The 24,038-nt window shown below is 43.6% G+C and overlaps 1 protein-coding gene across 3 annotated transcripts in view; it reads left to right on the top strand.

The window, feature by feature from the left end:
• LOC147678052 (diacylglycerol O-acyltransferase 2-like) overlaps positions 1-24,038 on the top strand; it is a 151,585-nt gene that overhangs the window by 54,379 nt on the left and 73,168 nt on the right. For all 3 annotated transcript variants that reach the window (XR_015302478.1, XM_086945946.1, XM_086945947.1), the window contains exons 4-5: positions 3,017-3,087; positions 10,898-11,102. Coding sequence is in view for 2 of the 3 variants with exons in the window: in XM_086945946.1 (XP_086802072.1) it covers positions 3,017-3,087; positions 10,898-11,102 (276 nt within the window). In the remaining variant the exon portion in view is untranslated. The remainder of the gene's footprint in view (positions 1-3,016; positions 3,088-10,897; positions 11,103-24,038) is intronic.

Genomic DNA, 24,038 nt, shown 5'->3' with positions numbered 1-24,038 from the left:
TCAACTCAGACCAGTTTATCCCATCCAGTCCTGCCAGACAACCATGGACTCTTCAAATCCTTATAGTCAATAAAAATCAACCTTCAGCTTCCATACATTTTTAAAGGCCATTAGCACTGTCTAACCTGATGGGTGAGTCAAACACCATGACATGTTCCACTCAAGGGCTTCCTCGATCATCCTCTTTCTTACGTTTGGCACCTGGGGTCATCGTGTGCAGTCCGGTCCAGCTACACTTTCTGCTTCAGGTCAAGCGTAGAAACTTTCCAGCCAAATTCACCAAGTCTGTTAAAGAAAATCTGCTGGATTCAAAGTCTGACAATGTTTATTAATAAAAGAAAAATATGACTAAGTTACTGAAATGGGCAACAAGGGTTTCCTCCATCACCCCAGCTAAGCATAAACAGGACCGGCAGAGGAATGCGTAACGCTATAGGTTTCTACCTTCAAATAGATAAAGAGAAGTAACATGTTCCTGCTGAGCAAGTTAATAATACATTTCTCATTTCTAATGAGAAAATGAGCACAAAGCTTTACATGTCCTAGATAGGCACAATTTCAAAATATTGTTTGCATGAGCAGAAACATGGCTGTAGTAGTTACAGTTACACTAAGGAAATATTTTAAATTTCACTGTATCTTCTCCATTCCATGGTAACAAAAGGAATCATGCAGCAGTCCCAAAGATGGCTCTGTGGGTTTTGTTTCCAGTGGTTACTCATCAATCAATCAATAAGTACTCGTAGAGCCCTGCTCATCCCCTGTGATGGTATCCAGGCGCTGGGTTGCTGGGCTTAGTTGAAAAGCCCGGTCTTGAGTCTCTTCCTTAAGTCCGTCAGTGAGGGTGATGTTCTGAGGTGGAGGATGAGGGTGTTCCAGGAGTTGGCAGCAAAGTGGGAGAAGGAGCAGTCTCTGTTCTGGCTATGGTGGATGTGTGGTGTTTGTGCAAGGCTGAAGGAGGCAAGGCATAGGTTTCTAGACAGTTCAGGTGGAGGTTCATGTATCTTGGTCCTTGCTCATGGAGGGCCTTGTAGAAGTGTGTCACTAGTTTGAATTGGCATCTTTTCTGGACGGGGAGCCAGTGGAGGTTCCTTGGGTATTGGGTGATGTGAGTACGTTTGGACAGGTTGAGGATCAGTTTGGCCGCTGAGTTCTGTACTGTCTGGAGTCTTCTGATGAGTTTGGCGGTGGTTCCTGCATACAATGCATTGCCATGGTCTCTCCAGCTGGTGACTAAGGCTTGCCTGACAGTTTTTCTCATGCCAATGGGCAGCAATTTGAAGATCCTTCGGTGCAAGCTGAGACTGTGGAGAAGGAGCCATTGATGGATAAGGATGGACATTGTTGATGTCTAATCCATTCTCTATGAAAAAGTCGTTTTTTGTGCCTATGGCTTCTGAATATGTTGGCCAATTGTTGTAAGCCAAAGGTGGTTAACAGAATATTTCACTGGGCTGGCTTCAACCGGAACGAGGTTTGCAAAGAAGCTATTCAAATACCAAGAGGTGCTGTGGTTATATTTGTTTAGATTACAAACTGCAATGACACTCATGACTTGCACTCACAGAGGGAATTCTAAAAGTGGAAACATTCTCCAGAAGCTGCAGAGAGACTATTGGACTGAGTTGCTCTATGAATCCAAGACAAGTTTGGTATTTAGGATTACATAAAGGCTTCCCAGAGATTTGATTGAAATAAGTGTAGGGGTGACCTCAGATGGCTTGTGGAGACTGGTTGCAAGAATGGCCAATTAAAGAAGAGGTTGTGAGTTTTGTAACATTTCAGATTTAAATGGCTACTGATCTGACAGAAGACAATGTTCACAGACAAGAGCTGTGTCAAGAGGTTGTTCATGCATCAGGAGACCTAGGCGACCACTTACTAGTTTGGGCAAGTAAGGGCAAAAGACTCAATCCATTAGGGTTTTGGACTGAAGTATAAGAAAACAATTGAGGGGTGGCTGCAGATCCCACAGAGCACATAGAGAAACTAAGTGAGGAGAGAAAAGCTATAGATTGCGACTTTCCTTTAAAGAACCCACCAATAGGAACAGTGAAACCAACAGGCAACATGTGTCACACACACGGCTAGTGGAATGCAGCAAGACGCAGCCCTATATATAAGCTTTATTTTGGGAAAGCCCCTACCTGGGCAAGGAGAACCCAAATGATTACAAAAAGGGCAGTACAGGATGGCTACTGATGGGAATATTTGCCCATGCCCTTGGGTTATAACTCAACAATCATACGTCACACTTGTTTGCATTTTGGGTTTTCATCACTCTAGTTGTATTGTGTTGAGGTCTGTTTCCACAGTTGATTGACATGGTGTGTTGACCCCCTAGATACTAATGTTGTTATGAAAGCCCATACCTAGCCAACAACTCTGTGAACATAGGTGATTGAAGTTACAAACTGAGGGGTGAAAGGGCTTTTTGGGAAAACTTCACTATCTGCCAATATAATTCTGGATGCCTAACCAAGCAACAACCCCAAAGGGAAAAGCAATTGACAAACATTTCACAATGCAAACACCAAGTAATGTGACAGGTGACACATAGTATAGCAGATATCAAGGGCTTCTATGGAGTAACAGCCTTATTGGCCTTAAGGCGTCTTGCCATCATCCACCAGAAAGAAATCTTCCAAAGGAATATACCCTTTTCAAAGTCTCTTTGTGAACCCACACCTGTGAAGCCAGAACACTTCAGACTGGCTGCCAAGTTGCCTCATATCATGTTTGACACTTTAGCAAAGTGAATCATTTATTTCAACATGAATGTGCCTTCTGGCGGTTATAGTTTAGTGTTTACTATTCTGTTCCAAGGCCTTCAAACATCTTCATGCAAAACAATGCTGGCAGAAAAGCTAGATTCCTTTAAATGTGTCATACCTGCATCCTTTTGGCTGCTACACCCGAGCATGTGCCTGGCTTTGCTAGTTTTAAAATAATTCCTATCCTTGATCACTATTGTTCATTCCATCTCCTTGATGCTCTTCTCCACTGTTCTCTGCAGGAGGTCGACGCGCAATGTGGTTCCGGAACTGGATTGTCTGGAAATATGTAAGAAATTACTTTCCAATTAAGGTAATTCTACAGTTGCTAAATTTGCTTTAGAACTACTATATATGTTCTTGTTTGGGCAGTAAAGGAAGTGGAAGATTTAGGGATGCATAGCTAGTGAGAAACAAAAGAGGATGGTGCAGTGAGTGATAGATGCAAAACACTCTAAATAAGTTAGAGAGAGACACTTGGGAGTTATACAGAAGGTAAGAGACAAATGTGAGCTATACAGCAGGTGAAAGACGCAGTAGCTAGAGAAGATGTATTTGATAGCTGTACCAGAAGTAAGGGAAAACGCATGTACAGGAAGTCTGGGACTAAAGAACTGCAGAGGTAGAGGGACAAGTACTTTGCAAGTGAGATTCAATAGGGTGCAAGGGTTAGATACAATAACACTTCAAGTATGCAAGAGAAAAATGCACATTATACAGTAAGTGAAAGATATGTAGCATGTGACAGCCATAAGAACTAAGAGGAAGAGAGAAACATGTGATAAATAGTAGGTGAGAGGCACTAGGGCTAGATACAAAAAAACTATAAGTCAGCAAGAGAGACGTACGAGTTAAACAGCTGGTGAGAGCCACAAGAATTACCTCACAGGACCTCAGCAATAATCTCTCTCAACAAAATCACTGCCATCTACAGCAACTTCAATATGCTACCAGGCCTAACATGCCTCCCAACCTTATCCAAAGAACCAATGATAATGATGTGGCGCATCATCATGCCAGAAGAAACCGTCACCACCATGGAGTCCATCCTCTCAGGGACCCCATCAGACTCCTGTCCCCGCCCGCCTACTCCAGAAGACTGCAACCTATCAGCAACATGCTCACCCCCAATCTGGTGTGCATGGCGCTGAAGGGTTGCAGTCTGCCTCCACTACTTCCCCAACCTTCCCAGATGCTTATAAGCACACAACTGTCCTACTATTGCTGAATAAAATCACCAAAGACTGTTTATCTCATGACAACTACAGACAGAACTCCCTGCTACCGTTCCTGGTCAAAATCTTAGAGAAAATCATCAACAGTCCCCTCACTTCTATGATCACCAACTCCTCGACACCACTCAGTCTGTTCTCAGACCCAACCACAGCACAGAAACCACCCTCATCGCTGCCAAAGATGACATCCGCATGGCTCTGAACAGAGGAGACATGGCAGACCTTCTCCTCCTGGACCTCTCTACAGTGTTTGACAGTTGTCCACCCCACCCTCATCCAATGCCTACATGACATTGGAATCCAAGGAATCACACACCAATGGATGTGCTCCTTCATGACTGGAAGGACCCAGTCAGTCGGACTTGCATTGTACAATTCGGACATCCGCGATCTCATCCGTGGAGTCCCTGAGCCCGAATCAAGTTCAGTGCCTGCACAAATGAATTCGCCTACTGGATGAAGACCAACTGTCTGAAGCTGAACACCAACAAGACCAAAATTGTGATCTTGGGAAAGATCTAGGACTGATACCCACCCCCACTCCTCAGGGCAATAACCTCAGGATTGTCACTGATAGTAAACGTTATAAGAGCCATCACCACCTAATGCTTTAATATACTGAAATTGCTGAGGAATATTTTCTATTGGCTTTCAATCAGCACCTGGAAAACTATCATGCATGCTAAGCCTGTGCAGAGTTACACTATGTGAAACTCCATGAAGTGCAAAAAAACTACACCGCTCTATGCAGAGCTTTGAAAGTGGTGGAGTGTGTTAGATAAATGCGGTTCACCTTGATTTTCAGCGCCAGGTGTTTTTCCGCACACTCTGCAATCATAGCTAACGGCACCATGCACAGCGCAAGCGGGTGCAGCTTCCTTTCTGCTGCTCAAGTAGATTTTTTAAACGAGCATCAGCTTTCTCAATGCGAACGGACGATTTCTCAACCACTCACAATGAAAAGTCCGACCGCCAGCGTTGAGAAATCTCACCGGGAGGTTGATTTTCCACGCTCGCTTTGAGAAGCTGGCCTAGTATATGAGGTCCACCTAAGTAAGTGGGTACCCTGCACCAGTCCAGACAACACTTATGGTGATTTAAGAGGTCTTACACTACCATTGAAAGCTCTCTAAGTGGTCACTGTGGAGAGCAGCCTTCAGGCCTAGTCCAGAAGGAGTGTAAAGCAGCTTGTTTTAACGGAATGCAATCTTATCTTATAGACTAAGTAAACAAGAACCACACAAGGTATTTATAAAAATATGCATTATATAATACTCTCCAAAACATACACATATCTCCTACCCAGAGATATACATAATGCACACAATACTTTGCATAGAAATCAGGTAAATAGCAAGAAATACACAGTGGACCCCAGGGGGGACCAAACCATATACTAAGAAAGTGGTATAAGAACCATGACTCAGGTCAAAACAATGTCAAGAGAATATAGAAGTTCTGGGGACCAAAGGAACCACCCAAGGTGAGTGACTAGGAACCCCACGGAGAGACTGTGCAGGGTGGGAACACGACCACATGCTCCGTACAAATCAACATGTAGGTTGCGGTTGGAGTTTTAAAGATAAAGGACCCTTCCCAGTGGACCCTCAAGAAACCCAGTGGGAGACAGAACGTCGGAGAGCCACCCCACCTGTAGATTCCCTCGTTCCCATGGTACCTACACCAGGGCAGCCGGTACATAGGTGTGAAGTGCTGTCGGAAACCGCTGTCGAACCCTATGGAGGACTTTGGGAAAGAGCTGCTGCTGAAGAAGGATAAAGTGTCCGGTGGAATCTGAAGGTTGATTCTAGTTGAGAAGTACCTGTAAGCAGAGTAGACTGAGTCTATGACACTCAGTAGTGGCCAGAAGATATGGAAGACGAATGCCAACCAATGTCAGGAGTTGCAGGAGAGTTGACAAGGACCTTGATTTTGCAGCTGTGAGGACCAGGTGACCCCGAGGAAGCCCAGGAGCCATGCTCTAGCTGTCCCATGTCGGATGTCAAGTGCTTAGGGGTCAGTGTCTAGCGGGAGCACCAACAAGTTTTGGAAAATGCAAACAACACAGATGCCGTAAAAAAGGTGCAATGTTGGGACCAGCAAGGTCCAGAGGCCTCACCACAAGCAGGGGAGTCAGGGCAGGCCCCGAGCAATCAGGGAAGCCCAAAATAAGCAAAGATGACCCTCAACAGGAACCACAGGCTGGAGGCACTGGAGTCGCAAGAGTACCTCGAGCAGCTCCCGAGAAGATGCAGGCCACGGTGCAAGCGATGCGATGTGGACAAAAACTTTGGTCACCGAAGATGCTTGAGGTTAGGGCTACTTGGAGCTTGAATATGTTGGTGGAAGGAAGACAACAAGCTTTTGTAACTGGAAGTCAGCATGGTGCACCGGGGTTCCGTTCCTGTGGCTCCCACGAGGGACACTGGCCTCAAACTTGGTGAGAGTGCAGTCCACGAGAGCTATAGAGAACCACCACATGTGTTGTAGAGCCTTTCAAAGTCTGTAGGAGCTCAGGATCAGCAGACAGGTCAGCTTAGTTGCAGTGCCTTTGAATGCATGGGAGTGACTCCTTCAATTCAAGGGAGTTTCCTTAGGTATCTTTGATGCCCACAGGCCTTGGAAGGTTCCTGTATGGTGCACAGGTACAGAAAATGCAGCAGACTGGAAGGGAGATGAATTTGGGCCCGAACAATGTCCAGCGAAGTCCAGGGTGCCCAGATGGTAGAAGCAGGGGTGTCTTATTTGAATCGATAAATCTAGGGACCCACCCACAGGAAAGCCCTTAAGTACCCTAAGGAAAGGGTCAGTACATTTCAGGGGAACCTCCCAGGGGTGGGCTTGGACTGGGGGTAGGTTACTCCCATGTCCTTTGTCCAGTTTCGCGCCAGAGCAGGAGACTACGGCTTCCAGAGCTGGTTTGAACTAAACTATGCATGCGGACACCAAATTTGCCCCTCATGCAGACTGATTGGTTCTGGCAAGCTCACCCACCTGGCACCAATACATTAAATCCTGTCTGGGAGGTGGTCACACCTCCCTGTGACAGGGTGCCTATTGTTCTGCCGTCCCCTGCTGGAGCTTGGCTCAGCAGCATGAGGGCAGAATCATGTCTCCGGTCGGCAGCAGCCATTATGTGCTCTCCGGGTCTAGAAGGCAGGTACAGGGTACGCTGAGAGCCTAACAGAGGGCTCTTCTAGTGCTTGGAATCATATCTCCCACACCAATATGATTTCAACATATTTGATACCAAAAATGATAGGATTCGTTGCAGTCCATTTCGAGATGGTCATCGCGTAAGTTTCGGGTGCCCCTCTATATAGCGTATGGCTGCATCACTTGCAACCTGGGAGAATGGACTCTATAGGCTGTAGAGGTGTTCTGCTCATACAGGGGCACCCTCACACTTAGAACTAAACACCCTGCCTTCAGGATTGCAAAGGCATGCTATAGGAGTGACGTATAGGTTTTAAGTGCAGTGACTCTAGATATAGGAAATCTATATCTTTAGTAAGTGGTGCTAGCACCATCTTACACAGGCTGCAATGGCAGGCATGTAGTTCCATTTTGAATGGTCTCCCATGGGTGGTATAATGCATTCTTCAGCCCATGGGGGAACTCTGGGGCACCTATGCCCTGGGTACCTTAGTACCATATACTACGGACTTATTAGGGTACCCCAGTATCCAATCTGGGGTGTACCTAAGTACTGAACATGACAATTTAAGGGAGAAAGCCGATAGACTGGGGTCCTGATTAGAAGGATCCCAGTCAGACTAGTCAATAACAGCTTAGCACCAGGCAAAAAGTGGGGGTAACCATAAAACCAGATCCTACTTTCCTACACTCGCGCTCGCCAACTTGACGTTAACGATCGGGAATGAGGAAAAATATCGCTAGAGGTGGATTTTCCCCACTTGCGCTCGCCACCTCGACGTTGACGACCATGAGCAAGGAAAAAAACTCTGCTCCGCTTCAGTTATTCGGAACTCTGTGAACTCCGCGGAGTGCAGAAAACTGCAAATTTTGCGGACAGAGCGGAGTTCACCACCCAGGGTTAATGCATGCCCTCATCACAAGCAAGCTGGACTACGGGAACACCTTTTATGCCATGATCAACAAAAGCTCACCACAAGGCTTCAGACCATTAAAACTCAGGGGCTGGAATCACTCTCAAACTCCCACGCTGCTCTCACATCACACCTCATGAGAAGGAGCTCCACTGGCTCCCCATACACAAACGAGAATATTTTAAACTTCTCTTGCACACTTTCAAGGGACTGCATAACACTGGCCCAGCATAGCTCAGCAACCACATCAGCTTTCACAAACCTTCCAGACACCTCTGCTTATCTGGAATCCTACGTACATACATCCAACACATATGGAAAACCAGATGCAGTGGTCGAGCCTTCTCCCACAATGCTCATAAAGCATGGAATGACCACTGGTTCTGCAAGAAGCTGAAGACCTAACTTTTTGCATAGTCCCTCTAGGCCCTCGGTATGGCTAGACACACACTCTATACCAGGATACCCTCCTTGGTGATAGTGCTCTCTACAAATCTGCATAACATAATTGAAAGAGACAGAAAAATGCTAGATAGCATTTGAGAGGCACCAGGTTGCAAAAGTTAGACACAAGAACACTGTTAGCAAAAGAGAGACGTGGATTATACAGCAGATGAACAACAGAGGAAGAGAGAGAAACCAGAGCTACACAGTAAGCGAAAGGTACAAGGGCGAAGTGCTAGACATAAGAACACTATGAGTTAGCAAGAGAGGGGCATGGAAGGGATACAGAAGAATAGAGCCACAAGAACTTCAGAGGTAGATAGAGTGCTGGTACGCAAGGGGCACTTGGATGAAAGGGTTAGCCTCAAGCATACTCTATGTTGGCAAGAGTGCGACGGGGAAGTTACCCAGCAAGAGAGAGCCACAAGAAGTACAGCAGAAGTGGGAGACAAGTGCTAGATAGTTAGCGAGGGGCACTAGAGTGCAAGGGGGAAACCCAAGAACTCTAAAAGTAAGTAAGGGGGCATAAGAGTTATATATCAGTTCCTAAACCGCCCAGAATACCCTTTGCATTTCCTTTTTCTCCTCATCATTTGTTATTTGCATATTTCTACCTGATTGCATGTATTACCGTTGTATTACCCTTGTTAGACTTATTACCCATGATTTGCTCATGTCATTGAATTTATTGTATCACTTTTCCTGATAGCTTTTGTTTTCCCCTCTCATTCTTTTCATTATCCCTCAATTCTCATGTACTGCTAACTGATACCTTGCATTTTTGACTAATAAAGTCTTTTTGAACTTAAAAAGAGTTATATATCAGGAAATAGATAAGCAAAATGTACATAGCAGGTGACAGGCTCAGGAAGTACAGAGGAAGGAAAAGAGAAATTCTCTTGCTCCCTCTTGCTCATTAATGAGCAAGATGGACCAGGATGCAAAAGTAAGACAAAAGAACACTATCATTAAGCAAGAGAGAGAAAGGAAGTTATGCAACAGGTAAGGCCACAAGAACTACAGAAAAAAGAGGGAGGCAGCAGCTACTAAGTTCTAAGGGTGCAAGAGTTAGACATAAAACACTGTAAGTCAGCAAGAGAAAGACAAAGGTGTTGTAAAGCAGGTGAAAGCCACAAAAACTATAGAGGGAGAGAAACAGGTGTTCTACCCCAGGTGAGAGACAACCGAGAGATACAAACATGTTACAGGAGCAAAGGAAGAGAGAGGAGAACTAGATAATAAGAAAGAGGCACTAGGGCACAAGGGCAAATAAGAGCTACATAAGAGCTACATCACAAGTGATAGAAAAGTCACACAGGATATGAGAGACATTGGAGCTACAGAGGAAGTGAGAAACAGGCTACAGAATAACGAGAGGCACCTGAGCTAAAATGGAAACGAAAGATACATGAAAGCTGTACTGGAAGTGAGAGCACACAGGAAATAAAAACACTAGAAATAAGAGGAAGTGAGAGACACAAGATATAAAAGCGGTGAAAGAGGCTAGAAGGGAACTGAGAGAATTATGTGAGCTGTGTACAATACAAAACTGGATTACAGCACAGAAAGAGAGAGAGAGATAATACAGGTAGGTCATTTCTTCATCCCCCCATCTCTTTTCAAGATAGAGACAGAGAGAAGACGCTGTTATCCCCACTGAAGTGACAGAATATTTCCTAATACACACGAAATGTCAAGTGAATGCCCAAGTCCATACCTGGGAGTGACAGCCCACCTCGGTTTATTTACACAGTGTAACAGGCTCACTAAAATATACACAGCTGATGATAGGCCCACCCTATCAGTAGTTCAGAAAACTGTACATGCCTATCACATTTACTGATCGAAATCCTCCTTTCAATTTCTACAGAATATAGAATAGAAAATGTTCAACCACGTTATGAAAATTGATCAGTTTACGTCAACACACTGTACAGATCAAAACAGCATATTCACAGGGGTCTCTAGAGGGACACGAGGGATTTATCTTTGTGATGCATGCACGAAGCACAGTAGATAGCTCACTCCTGCTCGCAGAATACCACCTTTACCTTTTTGAGCTTTCACTTAAGAAATCAGTGCATTTTGGGAGTTGTAGTGTTCTTTGGCGATTGACCAGCTTGGGCTAGCATGCCCAATGATAATGACTTGCAACAGAGAAGCCCACGACTGGTTTGTAATAATCGAGATGCTTGGAATAGTCTGGCAAATTTCAGAATGAAAGTACTGTTTTGATAACCCAATAAATATACATCCAACACTCAAATTCATTTGAACTCTGACAAGCCCACCAACCAACCAGGTCTCTGGCTGGGGTGCACCGGTATCTGCTTTGACGATCCATTTCTCTGAGTGTCCTTGTTTTTTGCTTCAGACCATAAAGACGGCAGATCTGAGCCCGGACAGAAACTACATCTTCGGCTGCCACCCTCACGGCATCCTCTGCGCCGGCGCCTTCTACAGCTTTGCATCTGACTCAACGGGGTTCCCTCAGATCTTTCCAGGGATAAAACCAACTTTCGCTGTCCTATCCGGCCTTTTCCGCTTACCTGTGTACAGGGACTACATAATGTTGGCAGGTAAGCCCCACAGAATTGTCAAGTTTGTGGTGACGAGGATGTAGTGTCACTCCAGGGATGATGATTTTGGCACTGGGAAACCAGGTTCGAGTCCTCGTGTAGCACATCAATGTCAGTTGGCTGAAAACCAAGTCTGATAGTCTTAAAACCTCCTCAGTCCTCTTTAATCCACTACCAGACACTCTCTGCCCCTTTATCTCACTCTTGCAGGATCCAGCTTTTTCCCTTTGTTACAGATGTTATGTTATGTTAGTATGAATTTGTAGAGCGCACGTTCACCCTGGGGTTTCTTGGCGCTGTGTACCGCTGGGGAACCCGTCCTGGCTTTCCCTGTGAGATGGTCCCTATTGGGCATCCCCAAGGTGAAGCCAGGCATCCCCGGCAGCGAGGGGGCCGTTGTGGAGATTAAGCAAGCTATTGCCCAGAGTTGCAGCGTGGGAGCCATGGTTAGAGAGGCACCGAGGCGAGATTTATCGAGCCCGCTGACATTGGTTCCGTACCCTGCCGTGTCGGGAATTGAACCCTGGTCCCGGGCCGACCTCTGCTTCTGGGTCTGCCGCCTCTAACCGGTGAGCCACACTTCTCCACTCAAATGTTCTATTCCTTCGTCTTTCTGAATTGTGTTTTTCCCCTCTCTTGCTCTGTGGTTCGGAAAAATAAGTACTAGCCCCCAAAAATAAATGCCAGTGGCTCACGGTCGGCAACCATTGGCTCAAATTAAGCACCGAATGTTGGTGTTTATTAAGATAGAGATATAGAATGTGGCAATGAAGCCGCCAAGCTGTGTGCATGTATGGTATGGTTTGACAGCACAGTTGTTTCCAGACCTCATGTGATCCACAGAAAAAGAGCTTGAGAAGCACTCCTGAGAGAGGGGATATCGATCAAACCACATGTTGATTTTCTTAAGGAAGTCATTTGATTGGGCAGAAGTTGTGTGCTGTCACTGAAAAAGAGTGCTTGCTTTGCAATTTTTATCTAGTGGAAAGCTTATGCAGCATGATTGAGATGATTATGGATTGAGGCTATAGGCTTGATCTATTTGACATTAAAAGCTTTGACAAAGACTGTAGATTAGACTTATTAATTGTGAAAACTGTATGTTAAAGCCAATAGGCATTTACGTGTTTATTGTTGTAGTCTTATTCGTGTTATTACACTATGTTTTATTAAAGCCTGTGGACAGGTATATGTGTGTGTGTGTGTGTGTGTATATATATATATTTATATATATATATCCCCCACAGCTCCAGTAACACCAACCTGCCGCACTCACGAGCGGGTGCCTGCTTGACGGGGATGTGCCCGTCACATATACAAAGCTCCAAACATCCTCCAGGACTCCGCCTGTAACGGATATGCAGCACTCACGGGGGTGGTTTATCAAAAAAGATTTATTAGAAAACCTTTAGCACATCAAAAGACGTGTTTCGGCATGTAGCCTTCATCAATTTGTGTCACAGTTGGCGCCACGGCCATTCGTATTATTTATGCGTCATATATATACAAGCATGAACATAGAAAGAAGACTTGTGGATACAACTTTCAACACACCTCCATATTGTGGTGTGCAAATCTGCCTGAGAGACGCGATAATTATTGCAAACATTAGAAGTCTCAAAAGCATACAATAATGAGAATGGGGTCTACCTTAATAGTCCCTCATTTTCACAATATACCGCCCTGTATGGGCAAATGCAGCCCAAAATGGGCAAAAACTGCATGCATATATTTCACATGATAGTCATATTTACGCCCTGGTTGGGCTCACTGTTCAACTGTTATCAATTAAACACACAATAGTACCTCATTACATGTATTCTTAACTAGTTCAAGTCAATTCAAATTTCATATTACAGTTAATCAGAATCTCAAATACTTATGCACACAATATAGGAACCAAAACGAAACCAGGTAGAAAAAACGTTAATTGCAGAATCATACTCTAGCCTAGATGAACAGCCAATTCTTCATGAACCGCCTCAATTTCTGCAGTCGATCACCCCCTCTTACACTCATGGGGATACTATCCAAGCACGAGAACATAGACGACAAAGGTCGTTGTGCATGTGAGGAATTGGTTGATCTTTACCATTTTATTGGAGCTAGGACACCAGTATTCTTTTTTCATGTGGCTGTTATTACAGGCCTTGCAGTGGCCACATGGGTCAAACCCACATAGGTCAATGCCCCTCTTCTCTCTGGTATTGCTTATATCATTATGTACAAGCAGAGCAGAGTTTTTCCTCATCTGTAGGTAATGCTGGGTCTCTCAAGTAGACTAGCTCCTATGATGGGGTCTCCCTTCACAATATTCCAATTTTTCACAATGATTTTACGGATACTATCAGCATTCCCATTGTAATTCATGATAATTCGTGTCTCGGTCTCTTTCTCTGCAGTGGTTTCTAGAAGATCAGGGCTTTTTAACATGGAATCTCGAGAAATAAGCTTGACTTTGTCAATAGCTCTTTGTATTACCCAGTTAGGGTACCCCCTTGCTTTAAAGCGTTTGGACATCGTTAGTTCTTCATGCATGTAGTCAGAATCTAAACTACAATTTCTTTTGGCTCTGAGTAGCTCGCCATATGGAATGCTCCATTTAGGATTATCGGGGTGGCTACTCAGGCCATGTAACAGACTGTTCCCTGCCGTGCTTTTTCGGTACAGCAAGGTTTGTATACAGTTGTCCCGAATCTGTACTTTAGTGTCTAGGTAATCTACCTCCTTGTCGCTGATATTACATGTGAGAGAGATGTTTCTGGCATTGTTATTGAGTTTACTGACAAAGTCTAATGCTTCTTCTTTGGTGCCTTTTCAGACGACAAAAATGTCGTCTATATAGCATAGCCAAACTATTCCCTTGCTAAGTTCTTCTGTCATGTTGATGTCACTGTGTAAGTCATTTTCCCATACCCCCATAAACAGATTAGCAAAACTTGGGGCCAAACATGTACCCATTGCAGTTCTGTGCAATTGAATAAATATTTCATCATTAAATAGGAAAAAATTGTTGGTTAGGCAGTACAACATCATATCTAGGATCAAAGCAGTGTGATCTAAGAAACAGATATTCCTCTTTTTAAGAAACCTAGCACAAGCTTCTATACCTTGTTGGTGTTCAATAGAAGTATAGAGGGAATTAACATCCATGGTGATTAATAGATAGTTAGTATCCCACTTGAGATTCATCAGTTTTTCAAGAAAGTCCTTGGTGTCCCTTACATATGAAGGTAACAAGACTACAAAGTCTCTTAGAAAATGATCGACATAACGGGAAACATTCTCCAGTACACTTTCCCTGGATGTGATTATGGGTCTTCCAGGTGGATTTGTGCGGCATTTGTGGATTTTGGGTGATAGGTAAAGGATGGGTAGTATGGGGTTTTCTTTCTTCAGGAAGCCATACTCCTCCCATTCCAAAAGTCCTCTATCCCTCCATTCACTCAATTTATCCCAAATTCCTTTGATACTCTGATTGTATTCCATGCGGGAGGACAATTTGTATGTTTTCAAACACCCTAATTGTCTCTTGGCTTCACTGATGTATTGTTCTTTAGTGAGAATCACAATGTTGCCGCCCTTGTCGGCTGGTCTGATGAGTATACTTCCATCAGCGGCGAAATCATACATTGCTTTCTTCTGGGCCAATGTCAGGTTGTGTTTGAATTTTCTCATTTTGCCAGACCAATTGGTGCTCCTTAACTCTAACAGTTATATATATATATATATATATATATATATATATATTCCTTTCCGTTTGGTCCACAGGTCGGGCTACCGGGCGCTCTATGGCGATGCACACGGAGCGCGGCAGAACCAAGCCGCGATTAATTTCAAGTCCAGTTTCCCCGTTAGGGGAGTTGAGTCTCCATGCACTCCCGGATATTTTCTGCAATTACAGCCATACACCAATGTTGGTAGATCGGTTTTAGGTTTATTTTATTTGTCAGCAAGCCAGCAACACCTAACGCGTTTCGGTCTCTACGGAGACCTTGCTCACTGGAAACCATCACTACATTTTTTTACAAGATTTAAATAAAGAAACATCCTCTATGTCGACACTTCACTTCCTGTTAGAGGCACAGGAATTATAGGACATGTAGTTTTTAACCAATCATTTAAAGCATGTTATTATTTTCTATTGTAAACATTGCACCATTAGTTATTACATGGGAATCACAAGATAAATGTATACCCTCCAGTGGGATAATGAGTCATTGCCATAATTCAAACTTTTAGTTCAATTTAAATCTATCCCTCCAGTGGGCAAACCTGCTTACATTCCTAATTACAACCCATTAGATTTGTTTATATTATATCACATCTTCCCATGTGGTGTTCATATTTCTACTATTTATCCTATGCGTCTAAATAAGAGGAAAAATAAAGTAAACAAAACAAATTTGTGCACTAAATTATTTCATATGAAAGGTGAAAAGTTGTTAAAAGTTATTGAGCGAGATAGTTCATGTTCAGTTCATTAGTTTTGAGTTCAAAGATGGCAATGTAGTTCCTCATCCAGGTTGTGCCCATGAGGATTAAGGGTGCGAACGCTCATTATGTGTTTTGATTCTTTCTGTCTCATTATTTTTTCACGATCCCCTCCTCGTTGATTTATTCCAACACTTTCAATTCCATAGAATTTTAGTTCTTTCCAATTCCCTTTATGTTCCCTCTCCATATGTTTGGCCATTGCATTACTTCTGTCATTATTGATTGTTGCACGTACATGTTCCAAAATGCGCATCTTTAGTTCTTTTTTGGTGCTGCCAATATATTTCAACGAACACGGGCACTCTAAAACATAGATAACAAATTGCGTTTTGCAGTTGATCAGTTGATTAATTGTCCAAGTCATGTTATTTGCCATGGCCACTTCCTTGATATTTTTGGCGATACAACAAACTTTGCAACCAGAGTATTTGTAGAAACCTTTGGGTTTGTACCAGGCTTCTGGTTTCTTCTGATCCTGGAAATGACTGAAAATGAATTTGTCTTTTAGGTTCTTGGCCCTTCGATACGTTATGTTTGGATGATCTCCCACAATTTCAGCTGTTTTTGGATCCATGTGCAAAATATGCCAATTTTTCCTTAAGATTTTTGTTATAGTTCATTTGATGTGGAGTGGGTTGTTATGAATTTGGATCTTTTGATCATCACTTTCTGGGTTGGATTTTTCTTTTAACAAATCTGTTCTTTTGATGCTGGAGGATCGTTTCAAAGCAGTTTGGATTGTGGCTGGATGGTATTTACGTTTTTCAAATCTTTTACTAGCCAGTTTTTATTTGATAATCCAATCTTCTTCTTTTGAGCATATTCTTTAAATTCTTAAGAATTCACCGTATGGAATATTATGGATTAGACTAGATTGATGAAAACTTAGAGCGTGTAATACTGCGTTTGTTGCAGTGCTTTTGCGATGCAAGGTTGTTTGTATTGTGTTATTTTGAATAAAAATTTCTGTATCCAAAAAGATCACTTTTGATTCACTTATTATATACGTAAATTTTAAGCCAAAATTGGAGTTGTTTAGTACTTCAAAATATCTTGCAAATTCTTCCTCTGTTCCGTTCCAAATCAATAGCAGGTCGTCTATGTATCTCAACCAGGCTATGGTTTTCGATACCGCCACATCATTTTCACATCTCCATGCCCAAGTCCTTTCCCAGTGTCCTATTGTTAGGCAGGCATAGGATGGACTAAAAGAAAAGCCCATCGCTGTTCCTTTTGATTCTCGATACATCTCTTTTCCGAACATAAATACATTTTGTTCCAAGCACATCAAGATCATTTCGAGAAGCATGTTATTGTGCTCAGCAAATTGGATATTTCTGTCCATTAAAAAAGTTTTACAAGCTTCTAAGCCAATTTCATTCCGAATGTTGGAGTACAAAGATATAACATCCATTGCCAAAAGTTTATAAGAGGATTGCCAGGGGGTATCTTCCAATCTTCTCAATAGGTCCCCCGTATCTTTCACATATGATGTTAAACCCTTTACATAGGGTAATAAGAAATTGTCCAGATAATTAGCAATAGGCTCCAACAATGCACCTTTAGCCGAGATTATTGGCCTCCCTGGTGGTTTCGTGGGGTGTTTGTGTATCTTGGGAAGGAAATATATAGTTGCCATTTTGGGATGGGATGCTTGAAGGTATTTGTATTCATCACTGTCCAGTAAATTTTTTTTGAACCAATTGTCCAACTTTCGGTCTAATTCTTCTTTTTGCTTCGGTAAAGGATTTGTTTTCAACTTCTCATAATATTCCCTGTTACGCAGCTGAGAATGTGCCTCACGCATGTATATTTCTTTGTCCTGGATGATTACATTACCGCCCTTGTCGGCTATTTTGATCTCAATAGTGTCGTCTTTCTGTAATTGATTAAGAACTTGACGTTCTTCCCTCGAGAGATTGTCTTTTTTGTGAGGGATTTTGAGTTGGTAAAGGTCTTTCACTACACATTCGTGGAAAAAGTCTATTTTATTCCCTGGCGGTAGTTGCGGATAAAATTTAAATTTCGGTTTCATATTGGAAATACCGGCTCCAAGTTGAACACAATATGCTTGTACTTCTCCTCCACTTTGTTGTGGATCTTGACTTAATTCCATTAAATTCACAAAATGTTCTGCATCCCATAGTGGTATTTGCATGGTCGGCTGTGGGATTGTTCTTCTCCATTTGGCCATATCTGGTTTGTACACAAATAGTTTTGCCAATTTAATCTTCCTGATATATTTATATAAATCCACACGTGTTTCCGCCATATTTATTCCACTAGTTGGACAAAAGTTCATGCCACGTTTAAGTAATTTCAGTTCAACATCATTCAGGTTTTTCGAGGATAGATTAATAACCTGTAGTTCTTGATTGTCATCGGTGTCATCCATATTTAATGATTCCATTTCTTCCGCATATTCCTTGTCATGGTTCCCACGCGGTTTGCGCCAATATTTTGTGCCGTGTTTGCGCTTCCTTCTTCTGGTTTGATTTGTGGTGCTTTTCCGCGGCCTCTCCCTCTTCCTCTTTGATATGTTTTTTGGGGTGGACCTTCACTTCACTAGATCCGTGTAGTATTTTTTCACTGTTCACCAATACTATCAGCACAGCTGTATCCACTTAAGCATTTGCACTTTAAATTCCCTTGTTTGTGTCCATGGCACGCTATGTGATCAAGCCTCATTGTTGAGGCGAAACGCGTCATGGTGGATTGCAGGCTGAGATTCTGGCACGAATAAAGCACTGAAGAAACTGCACTTACGCTGTGGTCTCGCTCCTTTTGTTGTTCTGTGGGGGAAGCAGGAGAAAAACGGCGACTTTTGGAATATATATATATATATATATATATATATATATATATATATATATATATATATATATATATATATATATATATATATATATATATATATATGTAAATGTAAATGTAAATGTGGCGTATTTGTATAGCGCGAACAGTGACCCGGAGGCATCCCGGCGCTTGTACTCCTACCACAAGGGAACCCCTCCTGGCTTTTCCTTGTGGGGTGTCCACTCCTGGGCATCCCATGGTGAAACCAGGCATCCCTTGTGTATCAGGGGGCCTTTGTGGAGACTAAGCAAGCTATTGCCCAGAGTTGCAGCGTGGGACCCATGCTTAGAATCGGCACTGAGGCGAGAATATCCGGTCAGAGGAATTTAAGCCCGAAACCCGCCGAGGCGGGAATCGAACCCTGGTCCCTGGCCAGCGTTCTGCATCAAGGTCTGCCGCTCTAACCATACCAATATATATATTACGTACTGGCAGTTGCCAGTAGGCAGTTATAGTTAGGACCATGTTTTCATAGGAAAAGTGTGTTTTAACTTGCCTATAACTTTGGAGCCGTTTGACGAATCGTCATAAAAGCCCCCCCCCCCCCTCCCCCCCCCAAAAAAAGCCGCTGTGAATCTTGTTGTGCATGGAAAGTTTTGAGGTGATTCGTGTAGTGGGGTCTGAGAAAAAGGAAGTGGGTAAAAAAGGTATGTTTCAAATGATAATTCCCATAAGAACCTTTAGACACACCTGCAGCTCAAACCGCTGGATGGAATTACACCGAATTTGGCAGGAAGGTAGTGTTCAACCGTGAAGTGTTGGCAGCTAGCTTTGGACTCTGCTTCAGTCGAGCCCCCCAAAAAATAACTTTGAAAAAATGAAAATGGGGTAGGGTTGGAATACTCTGACCCTGTACATTTGGTCATGGGGTATCAGAGGGACCCCACCAGGCCAAATAAGCATTAAAAAAAATCAATTTGCAGCAAAATGTGCAAATTTGGGGCAAAAAAATACATACACGGGAACCCACACTTATTTTGAAAAGGGCCTTCAAGTGGTCCATTCCCCGGGGCATTTTATTAAAAAAGAGGGGACACATAGGGCCTCACTCCTGAGGCTTTTGAGCCTCAGGGACCATCCCCTCCATGGGGCTTTATTTAAATTGTAGACTGTCCCCCCGCATAGGTTCAAATGAGGCCCAGGGACTACCAACTCCCGGGGCTAATTTTATTATGCAGTGGGGGCCTCATGGACCCCCACCGCCGGGGACTACCACCTCCTCAGAGCTACCTATTAATTGCTATGGGGTCCTCGTGGATACCCTGAGCCACTGGCGACCCCCACCTCCCCTGGGGCTTAAATAAAAGGCTTGCGGGGCACACAGACACCCCCCAAATCTCGGGCACCACCTCCTCCTCGGAGCTTACTCAAATAGGGAGTGGATGGCCACACGGATCCCCCATACCCTTGTGACCACCACCTCCCTGGGGATTTCTCTTTATTTAACAAAGGAGGGAGGCCACGTTGCCCCCCTTCCGGGGACCGCCACCTCCCCAGGAACCCAGGGAGGCTCATGAATGCGAAAGGAGGGGGGGCACGCAGCCCCCCTCCTGGAGCTAATAATGGCCCTTGGGACAGCCACTCCCTCCCCTCCCCCCACCCCCAGGCCAGCTACTGCTATGTAAAAGACTGCATGTTTAGCAGCTCCCTGTCTGTGAGAGCAATGCCAGCTTCCACAAGAGGTGGGAAACAGGCTGGAGCTGTGCGGGCGTGGAGGCTCCCCCCTCCATGATCTTGGGGGAAAAGAGGAAAAAGCAGCAAAATAAAGATGAGAAACAAGCCGAAAGAGGCAGAATGAAGGTCAGCAATGAGCAGACAGCGGAAAGATAAAGGTGAGAAATGAGCAGTAAGTGAAAGAATAAAGGTGAGAAACTAGCAGAAAGAGGCAGAAAAAATGTCAGAAATAAGCAGAAAGATGCAGAATAAAGGTCAGAAACAAGCAGAAAGACTCAAAATAAAGGTCAGCAACCCTCAGAAAGAGACAAAAATGACAAATGAACAGAAAAAGGCTGAATAAAGGTCAGAAACAAGCAGAAAGTGGCAAAATAGAGGTAAGAAACAAGCAGCAAGAGACGGAATGAAGGTCAGAAACTAGCAGAAAGAGGCAGACTAAAGGTCTGAAATGAGCAGAAAGAGGGAGAAAATATCAGCAACAAGCAGAAAGAGGCACGATACAGGTGAGAAATGAGTAGAAAGAGGTAGAATATATATCAGCAGCATCAAGCAGAAAGAGGCAAAATAGAGGTCAGAAGGGAGCAGAAAGTGGCAGAAAAAAGGTCAGCAATGAGCAGAAAGAGTCAAACTAAAGGTCAGCAATGAGCAGAAAGAGGCAAAATAGAGATCAGAAAGAGCCAAATTAAGGTCGGAAATTAGCAGAAACAGGCAAAATAGAGATCAGAAATAGCCAATTTAAGGTAAAAAATTAGCAATAAGAGGCAAAATAGAGATCAGAAACTAGAAGAAAGAGGTAAAAATGAGAAACAAGCAGGGAGAGGCAGAATAAAGGTCAGCAATGAGCAGAGAGAGGCAAGATAAAGGTGAGATACTAGCAGCAGGAGAAAGTATGAAGGTCAGAAACTAGTGGAAAGAGACAGAATAAAGGTCAGAAATTAGCAGAAAGAGACAGAATAAAGGACAAAACTAGCAGAAAGAGGCAAAAGAAAGGTAAGAAACGAGCGGAAGAGGCAAAAGAAAGGTAAGAAACGAGCGGAAGAGGCAGAATAAAAGTCAGAAATGAGAAGAAAGAGGCAGAAAAAGCTCAGCAACGAGCAGAAAGAGGCACGATACAGGTAAGAAATGAGCAGAAAGAGGTAGAATAAAGGGCAGGAACAAGAAAGAGGCTAAATGAAGGTGAGAAATTAGCAGAAAGAGGCAGAATAAAGGTCATCAATGGGCAGAAAGAGGCAAACTAAAGGTCAGCAATGAGTAGAAAGAGGCAAAATAGAGATCAGAAAGAGCTAAATCAAGGTCAGAAATGAGAAGAAAGAGGCAAAACAGAGATCAGGAAAGAGAATAAAGAGGACAAATTAAGGTTAGAAATGAGCTGCAAAAGGTAAAAATGAGATCAGAAACAAGCGAGAAGAGGCAAAATAAAGTTCACCAATAAGCAGAAAGAGGCAACATAGAGGGCAGAAACAAGCAGAAAGAAGCAAAATAAAGGTCAGCAATGAGCAGAAAGAGGCAAAATAAAGATCTGGAAAAAGCAGAAAGAAGCAAAATAAAGGTCAGCAACGAGCAGAAAGAGGCAAAATAGAGATCAGAAATGAACAGAAAGAGGCAAAACAAAAGTGAGAAAATATCAGTAAACTAGCAGAGAACAAGCAGAAGAGGGAAAAAAAGAGAACACTTAGACCGTCTTACACCGACTCACAGACCCACTCAGACCCTCTCACATTGACTCACAGACCCACTCAGAGACTCAAAACCCACTTACAGACTTACTGAGACACTCATGGACTTACTCATACACTCACTGTCAAAGGTTACTGGTTACATTTAGGAAACAAAATTAGAAAAAACCTTAGCAATTCACTGAAAAAAATAAAGGTTACATGGCTGTTATAGTTAGAAAGTAGAATTTTAAAAAACCTTAGAAAAACACTGGGAAAAAAACAATGGTTACAGGGACGTTATAGTTGGGCTCAGATTTCACTCTTATATTACCAAGAAAATCCAGCAGTTATAGTTACCTAAGCTAACTAAAGTGCACGCCCCCGCAATGCACTGCTTATGACCTCACAAGTGACATCCCTGATGACATCATTGATGACATCTCAAATGACATCACTGATAACATCACTAATAACAATATCCACAGAGCTACTAAAACACCCACTCTCATCCATCCTCTCATACACCCACTCACACACCAACACAACCGGTAACATACCCATTCACAGACCCATATAACTATTGACACACACACTCACTCCTACAGCCACTGACACAACCACTCACTCACCCATGCACCCACTCACAGACCCATACAGCTACTCACTTACACACAGCCACTCACATGCCCATTCACACAGCCACTCACACAACCACTCACTCAACTATACAGCTACTAACAGAGCTACTCACTCACCCACACAGTCACTCACACATTCATTCACTCTTCAACAAAACCACTTACATACCCATTCACACATGATTACAGCAGCTCAGACAATCACACTCACTCATATATACAGCCACTCCCAAAACAACTTGTGCAAAACACCCACTCACACACTCACTCAAATACCCATACACCCAGTCAAACAGCCACTCACTTAGCCATACATCCCTTTTCACACCAAGTCATTCACCCATAGAGCCATTCACACAGCCACTCAGTCACCCACACAGCCACTCACACACACACTCATCTACCCAAAGAGCCATTCACACAGCCACCAGTCACCGATACAGCCACTCACACACACTCACTCATCCATACAGCCGCTCACACCATCACTCTCTAACCCATACAGCTACTAACACACCCACTTATTCACCCATACAGCCACTCACATGCCCACTCACACAGCCATATAGCCACCCAGACACCCACTTACATACTGATATTCTCTAAACAAACAATGGTTAAAGTACCATTATAGTTAGGTGAAATGTTCAGTAACAACTTAACAGGTCAAACTCTAACACCATGCGTAATTTTCTCATCAATAATTTCATTGCAAATGTTGCAGTTATATTATCACTTACATCATAGAAGATGTCATGAGTGATGTAATATCTTGGGTAATTAGTAGTGCATAGCGAGTGCGCAAGTTACAGCCACCTTAGGGCACGAGTTACAGTCAGGGCTGGACTGGGAACCCAAAGCAGCCCTGACGATTTTGTCGAACCAGCCCCTGGGTGGGGGGTACAAGTGTGAAGCACTGCTGCTTTTGTCACTGGGTACCAATATTGCAGAACCGCTGCAAAACCAGCCCCGAGTAGCAAAACTGGCCCCCACCCTTCCAGCCTACCGGGGAAACGCCTGATGGCCGCTACAGCCAATCCGTCAATGGTTATAGTTTCTTGCGATAACTATAACTATAATTGGTGAATTTTAGTGGTTTATGGAGTTTAAAAAGTTATGCTGTTACTGAACATGTCACCTAACTGTAACTTTACGTTAACCTTTGTTTTTTCAGTGAAATTCTAGGACTTTGATTTAAAATAAAGCAATATTTTTTTACCATATGTAAATCCAAACCCCCGTGCACTGTGGAAGTTGACTGCAGGGCCTGGCCCATGGCCGGGCCCTGTGGCCAACCTACCAAAGGCAGCCAACGTTACTTTGCGCAGGGCCTTCGCCCAGGCATGGAGGAGGGTTGGCCACAGGATCTGGCAGTGCCTCCATGTTCTCATCCATTAATAGTTGCTGCTAGAAGGGTGGATGGATTGGACTTTGTCTCAAAGTGTTGGATTCGACCTATAGCAGATGGCTTCAGTTCCAGCAGCGGCTGGGAAGTGGGCAGAGTAGGGTTATGTGCAAATGTGTGGTCAGTACAGGCATGCAAGGTGAGTGGTGAGAGTAAATAAAAAAAAATAACCACTTACCTTGCTTGCTGCATGATGGCCGACATCCTC

The sequence above is a fragment of the Lissotriton vulgaris genome, chromosome 12 (genome assembly GCF_964263255.1).
Source record: "Lissotriton vulgaris chromosome 12, aLisVul1.2, whole genome shotgun sequence".
Lineage (NCBI taxonomy): Eukaryota > Metazoa > Chordata > Amphibia > Caudata > Salamandridae > Lissotriton > Lissotriton vulgaris.
The sequence above is the reverse complement of the archived record's forward strand: the minus strand, read 5'-3'. Positions and strand labels throughout refer to the sequence as shown.